General features: G+C 43.7%; 1 protein-coding gene across 2 annotated transcripts in view; it reads left to right on the top strand.

Annotated features, from left to right (window-relative positions):
• The window catches only part of kank1a (KN motif and ankyrin repeat domains 1a), a 218,026-nt gene extending 204,673 nt beyond the window's left edge, over positions 1 to 13,353 (top strand). For both annotated transcript variants that reach the window (XM_084338250.1, XM_084338249.1), the window contains 7 exons: positions 845 to 1,123; positions 1,890 to 1,977; positions 2,720 to 2,939; positions 6,614 to 6,756; positions 7,323 to 7,523; positions 11,287 to 11,385; positions 12,377 to 13,353. In XM_084338250.1, coding sequence (XP_084194376.1) covers positions 845 to 1,123; positions 1,890 to 1,977; positions 2,720 to 2,939; positions 6,614 to 6,756; positions 7,323 to 7,523; positions 11,287 to 11,385; positions 12,377 to 12,439 — 1,093 coding nt within the window. In that variant the 3' untranslated portion in view covers positions 12,440 to 13,353. The remainder of the gene's footprint in view (positions 1 to 844; positions 1,124 to 1,889; positions 1,978 to 2,719; positions 2,940 to 6,613; positions 6,757 to 7,322; positions 7,524 to 11,286; positions 11,386 to 12,376) is intronic.
• The last annotated feature ends 4,826 nt before the right edge of the window (positions 13,354 to 18,179 follow it).

Raw genomic sequence — 18,179 nt, forward strand, 5'->3', positions numbered from 1 at the left:
CAACCAATAGACAGTAGACTATATGTATCACTCTCATACATTTAGTACTATGTACATCAACCAATAGACAGTAGACTATATGTATCACTCTCATACATTTAGTACTATGTACATCAACCAATAGACTGTATATATCTCTCCATACAGAGAGAGGGAGCCCGGAGAGGCTGTGTTGTGCTCTTACTTTCTGCCTCAGGAGGTTTTAACTGGAATTGTTGTATTCTGTGGCTGTAAGAAAAAAGTTTGTTTACAACGGTAATGTTTATGAACACTGGAGTGAAACAGACATAATTATGTTCTGGCTCACATCGGGTTGAGCAGTTTCCAAAAAGCTGCTTTTCCATCTTCAAATCACACTCTTGAAGAATGAACATGAACCCTGCACTGCGTGTATATTTAATTTAATTTAATTTATATTTTTGATCAATTGTAATGATGCACAGTTCCGTAAAAGAAAAAAGTGAATCACCCTTTTACTTTTTTTTAAGTCTGATTGTTCTTTCTTTATAATTTCTTGAACTGAAAGGTATTTATACAACCCTTTAAATCTTTCTGTAGAAAAGTCCACAGTTTTACGCCACATACTGAAATACACATCTGCTTTAAAGTAGTCCTACATGCTGATGCTTAAAACTAAATGTCCTTCTATGGTTCTCGTCCTTGCAGCTAAAAACAAACAACTTCTATATGGTAAAAAAAATAACTATTGGATTTATTTGTCCTTGTTGTTTTAAGGCAGAGCGGTAGTGAAATGGTAGGTATACCACAGTGGGTTTACGGCCCTCATGCCTTGTTGACCATCTCTTGAGTTTCTTCTGTACTTTGTTGCCCCCTCCTGGTCCAGGTACGAGACTACATCAAGTGACGACTCCAGCACAGATGAGAGCAGCTCCTCTGGATCGGACGAGGAGGAGGAGGAAGAGGAGGAGGAAGAGGAGAAGGGGGGGGAGGAGGAGGAGGAGGAGGAGGAGGAGGAGAAGAAGGAGAAGGAGAAGGAGAAGGAGGAGTACAGGAATGTGGAAGGGAGAGCTACTCCGGAAGTAGACTTGCCCAGCGAGGGAGCAGTGGATGTGGAAAGGAGGGATGAGGAGGAAGGACTGGAGAAGCAGGAGACGACGGAGAGGTGGGTCAGAGGCGCCAGCTGGTTTTGTTTGTCTGTTTGTTTGTTTATTTACACATATAAAAACAATTACATATAATACAATATAGTCCACAAAGAAATGTGAAGGAGAATTGCCTAAAAACTGTCCAGGCGCTTGCATGTGGCATTCTCCAAGAAACAAAATTATAGACAGAATACATCAATATAAAATACCCCGAACATCCCCCCACCATCGCTCCCCCCCCCCCCTCTCACACACACACAAGGAACATTCACCCATAATACATACAAGCAGGTCTAAAGATAGACACTGAAGTAGGCACTTATGCCACACGTCTTCATATTTAGTGAAAATAAAAGTAAAGAAACTACAAATAAAGACGATGAACAAAATACAACATAAATAAAACAAGCTCTACGAAAAGAAAGCCATCAGACCACGGTTTGTATAGGGAGCCCATATGGAAAATATTGGTGAGCTAGGAGATGTGATTTCAGTGCTCTTTTGAAGTTCAGAAAAGAAAAATCCAAAATATGTGGAGTTCCACAACTTTGACCTTCGGTAGTTAGAGTCCTTATCTGTACATGCTGACTGAGGCTCACTGAAACTTACTCCACAGTGCACACAAAGTATATTGCACTGAGCCTCAGTTAGCTCATACAAACAGGAACTTGGCCCCATTGACTATGCATTGGTTTGGGCCGGGGCTAACTATCCAGAGCTCGTATGAGGGACATACTCATTTAAAATATTCTCCCAACTGCTAATTGTCTGTCTTTTCTTTAGGCATGAGTTGAGTGAGAAGATGCTGGCAGCCTGCAACGTTCTGAACTCTCACCTAACTGACCCCAGAGCTGTGAACAGTAAGGACCTGGTAAGACTCCTCAGCCTCTTAGTAACTGTACGTTGTATGTTTCAGGGAATGAATGTTCCACTATATACACACACACACCAATATTTGGGTTGGATATCGATATGCGAGAGTAAAAACTAAATGTAGAGAGGGAGTGCAATGCTCTAGCTTTGATCTCTGTACTGTGTAGAGTGAGTGCAACGCTCTAGCTTTGATCTCTGTACTGTGTAGAGTGAGTGCAACGCTCTAGCTTTGATCTCTGTACTGTGTAGAGTGAGTGCAACGCTCTAGCTTTGATCTCTGTACTGTGTAGAGGGAGTGCAACGCTCTAGCTTTGATCTCTTTACTGTGTAGAGTGAGTGCAACGCTCTAGCTTTGATCTCTGTACTGTGTAGAGGGAGTGCAACGCTCTAGCTTTGATCTCTGTACTGTGTAGAGTGAGTGCAACGTTCTAGCTTTGATCTCTGTACTGTGTAGAGTGAGTGCAACGTTCTAGCTTTGATCTCTGTACTGTGTAGAGTGAGTGCAACGTTCTAGCTTTGATCTCTGTACTGTGTAGAGTGAGTGCAACGTTCTAGCTTTGATCTCTGTACTGTGTAGAGTGAGTGCACCGCTCTAGCTTTGATCTCTGTACTGTGTAGAGTGAGTGCAACGCTCTAGCTTTGATCTCTGTACTGTGTAGAGGGAGTGCAACGCTCTAGCTTTGATCTCTGTACTGCGTGGAGAGGAAATGACCCAGAAGCCTCTCGTGTCCCGTCTGCAGAGGACCTGTCTTAACACGGTGCAGCACGAGTGGTTCCGCGTGTCCAGCCAGAAGGAGGCGCTAGCGGGCATGGTGAAGGACTACCTGGAGGCCTTCGGCACCACCTCTCCGGCCGTGCTGTGCCACATCGTCAACATGGCCGACGGCAATGGCAACACGGCGCTCCACTACAGCGTGTCGCACTCCAACTTCCGGGTGGTGAAGGAGCTACTGGATGCAGGTGAGAGAGCAGTCGGTCGATGTATTTCCAGTGGTTCTCAAACCGTGGCTACGGGCAGGGGGCAGGTGGGTGTCGCAGGGTGAAGGATGAGGGCAGAAAGTTAAATGTAGCTCAGAGTTTGTATTCTGTAGTGGAAATAATGTCCCACAATGCCTTTCACTTGGATAAGGATGTTAGGCTACTTCCTCATGCTTTATCCCTCATCCCTCCTTCATCACTCCTCCTGCATCCCCCATCCCTCCTCCTTCATCACCCATTTCTCCTCCTTCATCACCCATTTCTCCTCCACCCCCCATCCTTCATATTTCATCACTAATCCCTCCTTCATCACTCAAGTTTCAGAACCACTGCCATTATTCCACAGCTTGCCCTTCTGAGACATATACCGTAATTCCTCTAATAGTAACCGGGTCTCAAATACAAGCCGGGTCTCTATTAATGGCCGGGTGCGCTCTTGAGCTAAGCAATTATAAGCCGGCCTCCTAATACAAGCCGGGTTACTAATATACTGAGCTGCATACTGAGCTAGTTGAAAACGTTGAAATGACCAGTGACCACCTGTAATTGCACTGTTTACTATTTCATACAGTACTTGGTTTCAATAAATGAACCCAGTACATTTGACTGGGTTCAAACTGACACAAAATGTTGATTTATTCATTATGATCCGTTTGAACATTTGAAATATAGGCCTCCCTCTTATACAGGCCTCCTCCTAATACAAGCCTGGTACCCGCTACAGTTGAAACAAATACAAGCCGGGGTTACTATTAGAGGAATTACGGTATGTTCTGTTCTGCTCTGCTCTGCTCTACTCTGTTATGTCCTGCTCTACTGTTCTGTTCTGCTCTGTTCTGCTCTGTTCTGCTCTGTTCTGCTCTGTTCTGTTCTGCTCTGCTCTGTTCTGCTCTGTTCTGCTCTGTTCTGCTCTGTTCTGCTCTGTTCTGCTCTGTTCTGTTCTGCTCTGCTCTGCTCTGCTCTGTTCTGCTCTGCTCTGCTCTGCTCTGCTCTGCTCTACTCTACTCTACTCTACTCTACTCTACTCTACTCTACTCTACTCTGTTCTGCTCTACTCTACTCTACTCTACTCTACTCTACTCTACTCTACTCTACTCTACTCTACTCTACTCTACTCTGTTCTGCTCTACTCTACTCTACTCTACTCTACTCTACTCTACTCTACTCTACTCTGCTCTGCTCTGCTCTACTCTGCTCTACTCTACTCTACTCTACTCTACTCTACTCTACTCTACTCTACTCTACTCTGTTCTGCTCTGTTCTGCTCTACTCTACTCTACTCTACTCTACTCTACTCTACTCTGCGCTGCTGTTCTGTTATACTCTACTCTGCTGTTCTGCTCTTCTGCTCTGCTCTGTTCTTCTCTCTCTACTCCTCTGCCACGCCTCTGTCTACTCCTTTCCCTCTTAGCCATCCTCCTCCCTCCTCTTCCTCCCCCCATTGACTCCGGGGTGTCCCCTCTGAGGCTTCACTAGACTGTGATGAGGTCCCGTCCATTCTCTCTGCTCTAAAAGTCTTTTATGTCCCTTCCTCTTCATGTCCTTGTGTCCTCTGTCAACCCGCCCCACCCCCCTCTCCCATTGAAGCCATTGTCCCACCACAGCACCCACCCCCCAGCCGGTTCTCCCCCAAAAGCTTGCACGCTTGGTCCTCATCATTCTGCTCATCTCCATAGCCCTCTGAATCATCTGCTCTCTTTAGTCCATTTTGACCACAATCTGTTCAGCTGGACCGTGAATGAGTGACATGTGTTATTCTAGGCTGCACAATAAAACTAAAACAGGGTAACCTTGATGATACACAAAAGATTTTCCTCAAATGCAGACATAATATGACGTGGTGTGTTTTTATTTTGTTATTTTAACGAATAGGTTTACGCATCAAAGTTAACGCATTATTAACGCGTTAACGCACAATTCTTTTTTTTATCCACTTCTCCTGTTTTTCTGTTTTTTTCCTCCCATCCCAATTAGTCATGCCAATTCCCCCCTCCCCTTCCTGGACGTTGCTCGCATGTGCCCCCCACTGGTCGGTCTAGGGAGGGTTGATAGATACTATCGCATGTCCCCTCCGATACATGCAGAGTCAGCCAGCCACTTCTTTTCACCTGCCAGCACGGACTCTCATTGGTGAGGTGTAAAGTGTGGGAGGCTCACACTACCCTCACCATCTCCTTTCCTCGCTGTGCAGGCGCCCTGACCGACCTGTAGGAGTCGCTGTTTACAACGTCCAGATTACCACCCACCGGCTTTCCTCCCGCTGACTCTGCCAATTGAGCCAGTATGACGGCCGGCCAAGCCGGAGGCAACGCTGACAGCCGGATTCGATACCAGTGTCTCTCGCGTTGGTGACGAGCGCTTAGTCCGCTGCGCCACCCAGCCGCCCTCTACGCACAATTCTTTTAACACCACTATTTTTGTGGGTGAATGTAACAAGTTCCTAACGTTTTCTTTCCCCTATTATTTCATGCACATTTTATTCATTGTTTTAAATGATTATTTTCTTTTAAGTTATTTTGTGCATCACTCTGTTTTGAATTTGATGAAAAGGGGTCATCCTTTTGTGTTAAATGGCTGCATAAAGCAAGCATTTGTTGACTCATGTTGATAAGAGTATTAAAACTTGAAAAATATCCGTTTAAGGTAGATTTAGAACAGATAAAACATATGCGATTAATCTTGAGTTAACTATGGATAATCATGCGATTAATCAGATTAAATATTTTAATCGATTGACAGCCTTAGTTATAATCAAATGGAATCCAACCGTTCAATGGCACCTCTAATCCTTTTACCAAAAGAATCAGAATAGAAACACAGGGGGGAAAAAGGTGGAATGTTATTATTATATGTTATTATTATTATTACACGTGTTATACATTCCTGTGATATGACCCTCTCAGCCATATTTAGCACATCTAGGTTTAGAGTAAAGAGTTGAGAAGTTGAGTCCAGACACCAGGGAGGAAGCGCTTGATGACGAGAATGACAGGAGTTCTACATTATTGTGTCGTTAGAAGAATAGCCGAGTCAATCACGTGTAACACTTCCAAAGGTCACGGGGGTGGGGTGGGGTGGGGGGCGCACAAACACACACACACTCTCACACACACACACACATTGTGGTTCTTAGTGGAAGAGTGTAACGCTGTTATTACTGAGTTACAAGAATTAGTTTACCACTGAAGGCCACCATAATGCAAATATATTGTTGCTGTCTGATGAAAATCTTGTATCTCTGGTCCTGTGTTGTGCCCTTAAGGACCATGAAACCCACTCAAAACTCCAAAGCAGAGCTTCAGAACAAGCAGAAAACAAGGTTGTTTTTCCTCAGTTCCTGAATGTTTTCCCTTATGGAGATGAAAGGTTTTCACCTGACTGCAGCGATTATGCTCTTAGAGTAGTGAATTTCAATAAATCTTATCTTAGTGTAAAGCACTTTACATTGTTTGTTAGTGGGTCTGTTGTCTTTATATAATCTCACCTATAACTGTTGGCTACGATATTCTTCCAGAAGATTACAATTAGCAAATCGAATCACGTGTATAATTGCAACACAATTCAATTAAGATAACGAATGAGGGGGTGGGGGCTAAACGGAAACAATCCAACATTCTGCTATACATTTTTTTGTTAATGTGTGTATTTGTGTGCAGATGTGTGTAATGTGAACCAGCAAAACAAGGCGGGCTATACGCCCATCATGCTAGCTGCGCTGGCAGCCGTAGAAGCCCCCAAAGACATGCGCATTGTGGAGGAGCTCTTCAGCAAGGGAGATGTCAACGCCCGGGCCAGCCAGGTCAGTGGTCAGGGTGTGAAGGGTTAAAGGAGGGCACTAAGATGGGCCCGTTTGGTATTGCACTCTTTTTTTTATGTTTGTTTTGGTCTGATATTTACCTATATTGGCTTGATGTTTCTGCTCAGCACTCATCACAAAGTCATCTATCAAGAATCAGAATTACAGTGAAGCTAATAGTCTAAAAGCCCTGCTGGCGCCCCCTAGAGACTGTGCTGCTTTGTGAATCAATAGCTTTCTAACTCTTGGTATCTCTTGGTGTGCACGACAAATTTCATGCCAATCTGGCCATTGCTGTTCGAAAGTTATAGCTAGGCCGTTTAACCGACCGACCAGGCAACTGATGGAGCCATCCCTACAGCCTATTGCTAGCTCTTATTAGTGGGGCTAAACTTATAGAATTAGATGCATACAGTCAGCACAACATAGAAGCTAAAGTAACCTACTGTAAGGTAGTTCTCACTGAATAGAACTAGACCAGTGTGAGTTAACTTGTGAGCATTCATAGAGTGCACAGACACGTTCACCGACCTGGATCCTAATGTCCTGTGAACTTGTTGTGGCTGCAGGCTGGCCAGACGGGGCTGATGCTGGCGGTGAGCCACGGCCGGATGGACATGGTGCGCTCTCTGCTGGCACAGGGGGCCGACGTCAACGTCCAAGACGACGAAGGCTCCACGGCGCTCATGTGTGCCAGCGAGCACGGCCATGTGGAGATCGTTAAGCTGCTCTTGGGGCAGCCCGGCTGCGACGCCACCCTCAGCGACAGCGTGAGTATTATAAATTCCCGAACCCGGGCTACGTTTCGTTAATAAGTAATATGCCATGCGCTCCCTGACTTACCCTTGTCCCTTGGTAATAGGTAGCGCCGTGTGTCTTCCCTCCCTGACTTACCCTTGTCCCTTGGTAATAGGTAGCGCCGTGTGTCTTCCCTCCCTGACTTACCCTTGTCCCTTGGTAATAGGTAGCACCGTGTGTCTTCCCTCCCTGACTTACCCTTGTCCCTTGGTAATAGGTAGCGCCGTGTGTCTTCCCTCCCTGACTTACCCTTGTCCCTTGGTAATAGGTAGCACCGTGTGTCTTCCCTCCCTGACTTACCCTTGTCCCTTGGTAATAGGTAGCACCGTGTGTCTGCGCTCCCTGACTTACCCTTGTCCCTTGGTAATAGGTAGCACCGTGTGTCTTCCCTCCCTGACTTACCCTTGTCCCTTGGTAATAGGTAGCACCGTGTGTCTTCCCTCCCTGACTTACCCTTGTCCCTTGGTAATAGGTAGCACCGTGTGTCTTCCCTCCCTGACTTACCCTTGTCCCTTGGTAATAGGTAGCACCGTGTGTCTGCGCTCCCTGACTTACCCTTGTCCCTTGGTAATAGGTAGCACCGTGTGTCTGCACTCCCTGACTTACCCTTGTCCCTTGGTAATAGGTAGCACCGTGTGTCTTCCCTCCCTGACTTACCCTTGTCCCTTGGTAATAGGTAGCACCGTGTGTCTGCACTCCTTGACTTACCCTTGTCCCTTGGTAATAGGTAGCACCGTGTGTCTGCACTCCTTGACTTACCCTTGTCCCTTGGTAATAGGTAGCACCGTGTGTCTGCACTCCCTGACTTGTAACGCAAGTGGCCACTTGCAGAGCAGAGGGGAAGGGTTTGAGGGGGAGTGGGGGATTGCAATGGAATGCACTTGCCCTATAATTATCTTAATTATCTATCTGTTTATTTACACTTTCATATAGTTCAGTCATTAGTTCTCGCACAGGAAAAAAAACCTCTGCCCTCGAGCGATGGACCTCACAAAGTTCACTTGAGTTTTTCAAAGTAACGGAATGATACTTGAAGATGGCAACGGGGATTCCCCTGAGGGAGACCGCAGAGCAGAAGTCAGCGAGGACGTGTTTACTGAAACGTAGCCCTCGGGTGTGTTTAGTACACGCAGCTTCACTCGAAGCGAGCACTCTGTCTGATGCGATGGTGTCGTCGATGCAAGTGGACGCTCCTCAGCCAGCAGGGATGTTGTTTTGTAGCCTCGATCAGAGGGAGTGAAACTCTACCTTCCACTTTGGTAAATTCCTAATTGAACAGTGCTCTGTTAGCCGCCATGTTTACAAACGGGTATTTTTGGAGTTCTGTCTGAGAGGAGGGAGCATGTCAGCCCAGGGAGTGGTGTGAGGGGCTGGATGCCTCTGACTTTTCTGAGGACATGGGGTGGGGGACGTTTTGTGTGTTTTTTTTTTTGTTTTTTTTGTGGTGCTAAACCTTTGGGTAACTTGTTACCAGTACATGTGTGATATTAGCTCTCTGTGTAGGGCTGGTTTGATTGGGTTCAGCACCAGTACCTGTAAAAAGTGCTGGAAAGGTTTGGCCTCAGCCCTGGATTCATTGCCAAGATTGAGGTGATGTATGAAGACATTGAGAGCGTGCTGAAAATGAATAGTGGACTAAGTAAACCTTTTAAAGCAACTCTGAGTATAAGACATGGTTGCTCTATGTCTGGTATGCTGTATGCACTTTCTATCGAACCAATGTTGCACAATGTTCACTTTAGCATTGATGGCCTGTTTTTAACATTTTATTTTATCTGCATATGCAGATATTGTCATTGTTAGAAATCTGCAAGATGGGACAATTTTGGATAGCATTCTTGAAACCTTGAGGCTGTAGCAGTTGCCAGGAGGGTTAAGCTGGAAGAGGGGAGGCTTAAAGTTCCTGCGTGTTTATTTAGGTGATGAACAGACTGTAGAGAAGAACTGGGAAGGAGTGGTAGAAAAGGTAGAGGGGAGGTCGGCCAAGTGGAGGTGGCTGTTACCTCACATGTTATTCAGAGGGAGGGCTCTGATCAACAACAACTTGGTTGCCTCTACGCTCTGGCACAGGTTGAAATGTATGGAGCCCCCTGCTGGTTTATTAGGAAAAGTACAATCTATTATGGTGAGTTTAAACTGCATTGGGTTCCACAGAGTGTACTTAATCTGCTGAAGGAGGGGTCAGGGGTTGGTGCACCTGGAGGGTAGAACAGCAGCTTTTAGATTGCAGCATATCCAGCGGATTTTAATAGGAGGTGATGATGTTGTCTGTAGGGATGCACCGATCCGACTTTTTCAGTCCCGATACCGATACCGAGTACCGATCCGATACCCATTGTTCAATTAATAAACTGTATGCCTCACTGTGTGGAAGAGACTGGGATCATTATTTTGTGCAAGGCAACATCAGGCATGACTTAAACAAAATGTAACAAATTAACACATAGATATAAATGTACTGAATTGGTTTTAAAAAAAAACTATTATTTGTTATATTATTATTATTTATTTTATTTATTTATTATATTATTATTATTTAGTGGCACTCCACAGGTCCTGAAAAACAAACTTCAGACAGCTCAAAACAAATTAATGAGAGTAGTCCTTAAGCTACCTCCACGCACTCACCTAGGGCCAACTTTCTTTAGGCAACTAAACTGGCTTCCGGTCAATAAAAGGGTAATTCACATCAAATTAGGTCTCACACACAAGATAGTTCAAAATACAGGTCCGAAATATCTATCCAATTACTTTAATCGATTCCGTGACAATCATTCATACTCCACTAGAAGGAGCAGTACGGATTTTATTCTGCCAAAATTCAACTCACTAATGGGCACAAATACTTTTTTATATTCTGCAGCACTGGAGTGGAACAAGCTTCCAGTGGCACTGAAAAACATCGAAGAGGGGGGAAGCTTTAGACGTGGCACAAAGAAATGGCTAGCCAGTGAAGTATAGAATAGCCACATCTAGGAAGGAGAGGGTAGGGAGTGTTTTATGGGGTTGCTATATGTTTTATTATGATGCTCTGTTTTTTATTATGATGATCTATGTTTTATTATAATGCTCTGTTTTATTATGTTTTATTATGATGCTCTATGTTTTATGATGTCTGTCCATGTCCAAAATCAGGGACCATGATGGAAATAAGTGCTTGCACTTTCTCATGTTTTTATCCCTTGGATGCTGTCTTTTACTCCACAATAAAAATCAATCAATCAATCAATTTTTAAATCGATATATATATTTTTACAGATACCGATCCAGCAATTTCTTTCATATCCGGGCCGATATCCGATCCCTAGTTGTCTGGAAACCTGGATGCATCTTTGTTTTTAATCGACTAACTTTGAGTGTTGTAGAGGGGCCGCTGTATTTTAGCACTGCTTTTATTTATTCTTTCACTTTACACATACATGTGTTTTTAGTATGATGAGGTGATATAATCTGTATTTATTTAATTGTATTGACACATAGTCCTTATAGTGATATTATGTAAATAAAGTTTTTCTAAAAATCAAATCTCTCTCTTTCTGTGTGTCTCTGTGTCTTTCTCTCTGTCTGTCTGTCTTTCTCTCTCTCGCTGTCTCCCTGTCTCTCTCGCTGTCTGTCTCTCTCTCTGTCTCCCTCTCTCTGTCGGTATCTCTCTCTCTCTCTCTCTCGCTGTATCTCTCCGTCTGTATGTCTCTCTCTATCTATCTATCTTCTCTCTCTCTTTCTTTCTTTCTCCAGGATGAGAGTAATGCTCTGTCCATTGCTCTGGAAGCAGGACATAAGGACATCGCCGTGTTGCTCTATGCTCATGTCAACTTCTCCAAAGCCCAGTCACCGGTGAGTTCTCCATGCTCCATATTGACGATATAAAACCAGATGTGGTTTAATAACTGTTGTATAAAAGCAATAGACCACCTTCTGGAACCCTGTGGCCCCTTTCTCGGCACAATCCACGCTCTTCCTCATACTAGCTTCGGCTGATTAGCCACAAGCCAGTACAAAGTCAACAGGGTCGAGCTGCTGTCGTTGGTGCACGTTAAACGAAGACAACGGAAATCAACTTTGTGTGCTGTGGATTCAAGTTAATCAGTCTGTTCCCAAGTGGATCAATAAAGGAATATCTTATCTTATCTTATCTTAGCTTGTACAGACGGGAGCTTGACCCTACTGACTTTGCATTGGTTTGAGGCTAACCAGCTGGAGCTAGTATGAGGAATAGCATGGATTGTGCTGAGAAAGGACTCTACCGATCAACAACATACAAATACACAATACAAAACATACACTCCTGGGGCGGCTGGGTGGCGCAGCGGACTAAGCGCTTGGCCGGCCGTCATACTGGCTCAATTGGCAGAGTCAGCGGGAGGGAAGCCGGTGGGGTGGTATTCTGGTCGTTGTAAACAGCGACTCCTACAGGTCGGTCAGGGCGCCTGCACAGCGAGGGAGGGAGATGGTGAGGGTAGTGTGACCTCCCACACGTTACACCTCACCAATGAGAGTCCACGCTGGCAGGTGAAAAGACGCTGCTGGCTGTCTCCTGTCTCGGAGGAAGCATCTGATAGACTTCAGGGCTCCCTAGACCGGCCAGTGGGGGGCACATGCGAGCAACGACCAGGAAGGGGAGGGGGGAATTGGCATAACGACTGAATTGGGATGGGAGAAAAACACAGAAAAAGTTAAAAATAGAAATTAAAAAAAAAAACACTCCTCACAGAGACCCTTTAGCTTGTTTTCACAACTCTGTGTGTGTGTGTGTGTGTGTGTGTGTGTGTGTGTGTGTGTGTGTGTGTGTGTGTGTGTGTGTGTGTGTGTGTGTGTGCGCACGCAGGGCACTCCTCGGCTGAGCAGAAAGACCTCCCCCAGTACTACCAGGAGGGGCATGTTCGATTAGAGGTCCGGGCCTCTTCTCATAAACCCTGCGCTGCTATTGGTTCACGTTTGATGATGCCTTACCCACACAGCTGGAGGAGGACCCAATCCCCAGGCCCCAGCTAACCCATTTACCAACCAATGACATTTCTGGAAACCTCATCAGGAACGAATATGACTTACCGTCAAAGACTTACCACAGAGCAAAGACCCAAGTACCAACGCCATTTTGGGAAAACCGCAAATTTGACAACAAATGTGATTGTTGGTTTAAAAAGAAAAAAATCCCAGATGACCTCTGTGTTGATAATCCAAGAGCACTCAAGACAACATCATGTTCTTCATCATTATCATCGTCATCATTATCAACTCCCACCAGCCACATTCTCATCAGCAGTGTCACAAGACGAGAGATGGTAAATGATGAGAGTACATGTATATATATTTACCCAGGCCTGTGCAGGCTGCATGGACTGTACGCCCCCCCCACCCCCATGCTCTATATACTATATCAAGCACCACATGGATCAATGCATCAATGACATAGCTGTAATCTAGACTGGAGAGAAAGATTCTACTTTTATACAAATCCTTTGTATCTATTTAAAAAAAGAAAAAAAAACATACGAAAAAATCTCAGTATTTTGAATAATATTTCCTATTACTTCTTAAAATGATACATGAAGTTATATATTTATCAAGGTATAGTTTTTAATGCAAATATTATATATGTGTCATTGTATATATTGTGGTCATTGTTAGATATTTTTAGGTATCTTCCTCTTTTCATTCTGTTTGTTTCTCGTGCGTCTCGTGTCCGGTGTATAATATATAAACTGTCGTTCCACTAGTATTCACAGAGGCGCTGACTTTCATCTGACGCTGAGGACTGAAGTGCCTGAGTCTTTGCCATATAACAATAAAGGTCATTTAAAGAAGATACATTGTTTTGTTTGACTACTTTTGTCCTTGTATCCAGAGCTCAGTCAACTAGAGAATAATAACATGTCTAGTGTTAGTCCTTGTATCAAGAGCTCAGTAAATTAGAGAATAACATGTTTAGTGTTAGTCCTGGTATCAAGAGCTCAGTCAGTCAGGCGACCCAACTAATTGCGTGTGTGTTCCTGTGTGTGCCGCCCATTACATGTGTGTGTGTGTGTGTGCCTGCATGCATGCCGAATAAAGACTTCTCCAAGGTCCAGTTATTATTATTATTATTATTATTATTATTATTATTATTATTATTATTATTATAGCTCAGTAAATGAGAGAATAACATGTTTAGTGTTAGTCCTTGTATCAACGCTCAGTCAACTAGAGAATATGTCTCCATTCTTCTTTTATTGAAACAGTGGTGTTTACATTTCGATTACTGGGCTTTTAATCTCTATCAGATGACATGTAGAAAGCAACCCTGCCCAACCTTATTCACATCACAGTTCTATCCAGATAAGCCCAGTGGTAATTAATCTCCACTGCTGGACACTGGGGGTGTTAGAAAGACCACCATGAAGTCTGAGAGTCACAGGTTTAATCCCCGCGCTGCACCAATGTACCCATTTATTTCACACCTCCAAACAAAATATTTTTATTTTCATGCTTATGTTATGTTAAGCTATAAGATACACTTGATTCAAGAAAATTATATGAAAAAATAGGATTTTTTAACACCCAACATTAGATTACTGTAAGTGAATGTTCTCATTTGAAAATACTGTAACTCTGCATTTCCATTAAAGGCACATATTGGTCTAAACCGGTGTGTTTAGTTCAGTGCAGCTTTAGGACCTGGGGACTATACTACATTAATGAAAAAGAACTAGCTAATTACTTAGCCCTTATGTGGTGTTAGGGTCTCCAGCGACCCGTTTCAAGGTTATAATATGTAATAACTACCATGTAGTTGATTTTATTAGAACAAGGCTTTATGATATCCTCCACAACACATATAAGCACAGCAAAACTATGTTTCACCATTTTGAAAATGTTGAAGGTATCTGCAGAAAAAAAGGTACGACTGTGGTGTTAGGGTCATTCTTGACCCGGCAAGGTAAAACTATACTATACAGGTAAAACTATACAAAACTCCTACAGTATCTGACCCCACCTCCACCCCCTTCCTCCAAGAGAACAAATCTTTCCTCACATCACAGTATGTGACCCCACCCCCTTCCTCCACGGGAATAAACATTTTCTCGCAGTACAATACAGGTGTGACCCCACCTTCACCCCCTTTCTCCACGACAACTAACTCATGTGAACTTTTTTGACCATCTTATGGGAGAGGGCATCAACGACAGTGCCCAGAGAGCTCTGGTGAATCCACACATAGAGACGCCAGCGGGTACCCCGAGCTCCTGGCAGTGCCAAGTTGGTGAGAGAGCTGCAGGCTGCAGCCACAGCAGCGACCTCTACAGGGCTCCAGCCAGTGGATGCCAAAGGCAGCAAAAGAAAGAGGTGCCAGTCCTGCCCCTCAAACAAAAACCACCACAACCTGCCACAGTTGTAAAAAATACATTTGCAGGGAGCACATGCAAACATTTGCTTTCTGTGATTTGTGCAGGTGAACACGCACGCACACACACAGTCACACACACATGTTCAAGTTTTAGTTTTTTTATCTACTTTTTCTCCCCTTTTTTCTGTATTTTTCTCCCATCCCAATTTAGTCGTTATTCCAATTCCCTTCCTGGTCGTTGCGCGCATTTTCCCCCCACTTGCCGGTCTAGGGAGGGTTGATAGATACTATCACATAGTCCCCTCCGATACATGTGGAGTCAGCCAGCCGCTTCTGTTCACCTGACGGCGAGGACTCTCACTAGGGGAGCGTAACGCGTGGAAGGCTCACACTACTTCCCCCAGTTCCCTTCCTCGCTGAGCAGGCGCCCCGACCGACCTGTAGGAGTCGCTGTTTACAACGACCAGGATACACACCCCACCGGCTTCCCACCCGCTAACACTGCCAATCGTGTTAGTATGGACGACCGACCAAGCCGGCGGTACCGCTGGATTCGATACCAGTGTCTCTGCGGTGGTAGGCAGGCGCTTAGTCTGCTGCGCTACACACGTTCAAGTTTGTGTTCATTAATCATAATTAATCTGTGAATATTATTTGAATCAAATAAAGTTGGTGTAAATTTTTTTTTATAAAAATAAGTGTTTTCTGAATCAAATAAAGTTGGTTTCTGTGTTTTCAGAAACTAACTTTTTGTGTGTTTTCTGTGTTCATTTAATCATTATTCTGTTATGAATGTCATTCAAATCAAATGAGGTTGGTGTTTTCTGAAAATAAAGTTGTTTTCTGAAGAACAAAGGCTCCTTTTTCTAACAAATCTATACGGGTCAAATTTGACTCTAGCACCACCAATGTAACTATAATTAATATTAAATGTTAAACTTTTTTTCAGAAGTTATATTCTAATATTGTTCTATTATAGTCAGAAAACATTATTATCTATGGGTTTCACATTTAGTATATTTTGATTGAACAACCTCATTTTCATCTTAAAAATAAGGGACATGATGTGTCTCGGGGGCCATAAAATCTAATTACAATGGGATTATATGGTTATGAATGCATATAATGTTAGTTAGGATGTAGTATTAACTATATTGAGTGATACTCCTTTCATTTTAGTGGTCAGAACATGCATTAACCTCTTAACTCATTGAGCGCCACGCCCTTTTCCCATCTTTACTCAATGGCGCCAGCGTTATTGACCATTTTAGCGATGTTTGCAGACCCATCGTGTGTTCTGTATTATAGCTATGGAGACAATAGTATGGCTCATTTGACAGGCATTGTTCATAGTCCATCACTGACTAACAAGTTAATTTCTACATACTGTAGTTTGTGCACTATTACACGCTAAACATCGCCCCTTTCCAAAATAATCCAATCTTTTTTCATAGATCGCGAGATATGGCGCGTTATATGCAATATGCCCAAATCGTTCTGGTTGCTCGCCCAAAACCCCAAATAATTCCAAATCTACCATGTACATATGTGTCTTCACAAAATCATCAAAGGGGAGGGGTTGTTTTAACTCAAAACTGTGATCGTTACCAAAAGCAAGTTGTACGTCCGGTAAACTACGACACTGTGATCGGTACAGAAGCATGTTTTACGTAAAAAAAAAATACCAGCAGGTTACCTAAGATAGACCTTACCTCAGTCAGAAAGTACTCCAAAATGAATAAATCCCTGGCGATCCCATGGCGATCGCAATTACTCGTGTATATTGGGCATGGCTACCATACGGGAAATAATAGCTCTGAGGCACCAAATCTTCCACCGATTGCTATGTTGTGATCCACTCCTAGGTGGAAACAGCCGGAGTGGATCACAAGACAAGTGAGATCCCCAATTCCCAGTTCAAAAGGTAGGCGATACTGCCACCTGGTGAGATTCGCTCGTCATTGCAATTCCAACATAGACAGATGAGCCAGGGAGACCTACTGTAGGGAGCTCCGGCTGAGTGTATAGAACGGGGATCAAAGGAAAAAGATCAAGGGATCAAAACCCGAGTATACTCGAGTATGGCACTCAACGCATGGCGGCGAAACCCTATACTCGGGTATGGCGCAGAATGAGTTAAGCCCGACGGGCCCGGTACAGGGCCGAGATTCATATCACGCCATAATCGATCAATACAGAACGTATTCATTAACACTTTGATTGCCCAAGGTAAAATTCATGATATACCATCCCTTGCCAGCTCTATTTAACATGGAGAAGTTCCCCTTCTTTGCAGGGCTATAACTTTTTAAATTCTATTGCTAGATTGCCATTATTAGGGCCCATTCAATGTCCTATATGTATTGTTCATGGTGTAGCAACGTTAAACTTTTTCATTCACATATTCATACTAAAATATGGTCTAAAGTATAAGTATGTTTTCATCTCTTTCTGCAGCTTTCTCCAGAACGTGATTTATAGCCCCAAATGCATTATATTGATGATCAAATACAGTTTGGTAGGAATCTGTGCGAGATAAAAAATTTCAACTGGACGTACTTCTAGAATTTACTACACGTCATCTGATGTTGACCGGATGGGCGAGGGGGCGTTTATAATTCCGTGGGCAACGTTATACCATTCATCTAATGTGGGTCATATGTTCATCATAGCAGTTTATATCGAACACGGTAATACTACACGCTAAAACTCACCCCAGTCTCCTCGGGCCGTTGGGCGATCAGCGTGGAGTAGACAGTTTTCGATTATGGGATGTTGAAATGCCCAATCTATTTCCAGGTTGTATAATAGTATATACGTCCAAATCATGTTATTTTTTCGAGTTATTTCCACCGATCAATGTTCACTGTGTGAAGACAGAGTCTCTCTAACATTAGCGAGTGCCCGGACCCCATATGGAGTGAGTCCTGCCGGGTTAAAGGTTGATATCCGGTTTCGATCTGCCGATCGGCCACCAGATGGCGCTCTTGAACCGCTAGAGGGTTGAGAGGAGATCAGCACTGTGTGTCAAGGCTCCGGAACGGAAATATGATTTCGATCACAGATTTTAGAAATATTGATATCAAAGACGAGTTACGGCGTCCTCGGCAACTTGAGCATGGCGGGGAATGACGAGTTCCGGCGTTTTCGGCAGTTAAAGTGTTAATGTTATGTTTTTTTTTTTCAAATGTAGCCAAGAGTAACCCTATGAAAACAGCAGTCAAATATTATATATTATAATATTATCCACATATTATTTTTACGCACAGTTATTGGAATGTTTGAAGGCTCATGTCCCATTAAG

Source organism: Notolepis coatsorum (genome assembly GCF_963971535.1).
Source record: "Notolepis coatsorum genome assembly, chromosome: 2".
Taxonomy (NCBI): Eukaryota; Metazoa; Chordata; class Actinopteri; order Aulopiformes; family Paralepididae; genus Notolepis; species Notolepis coatsorum.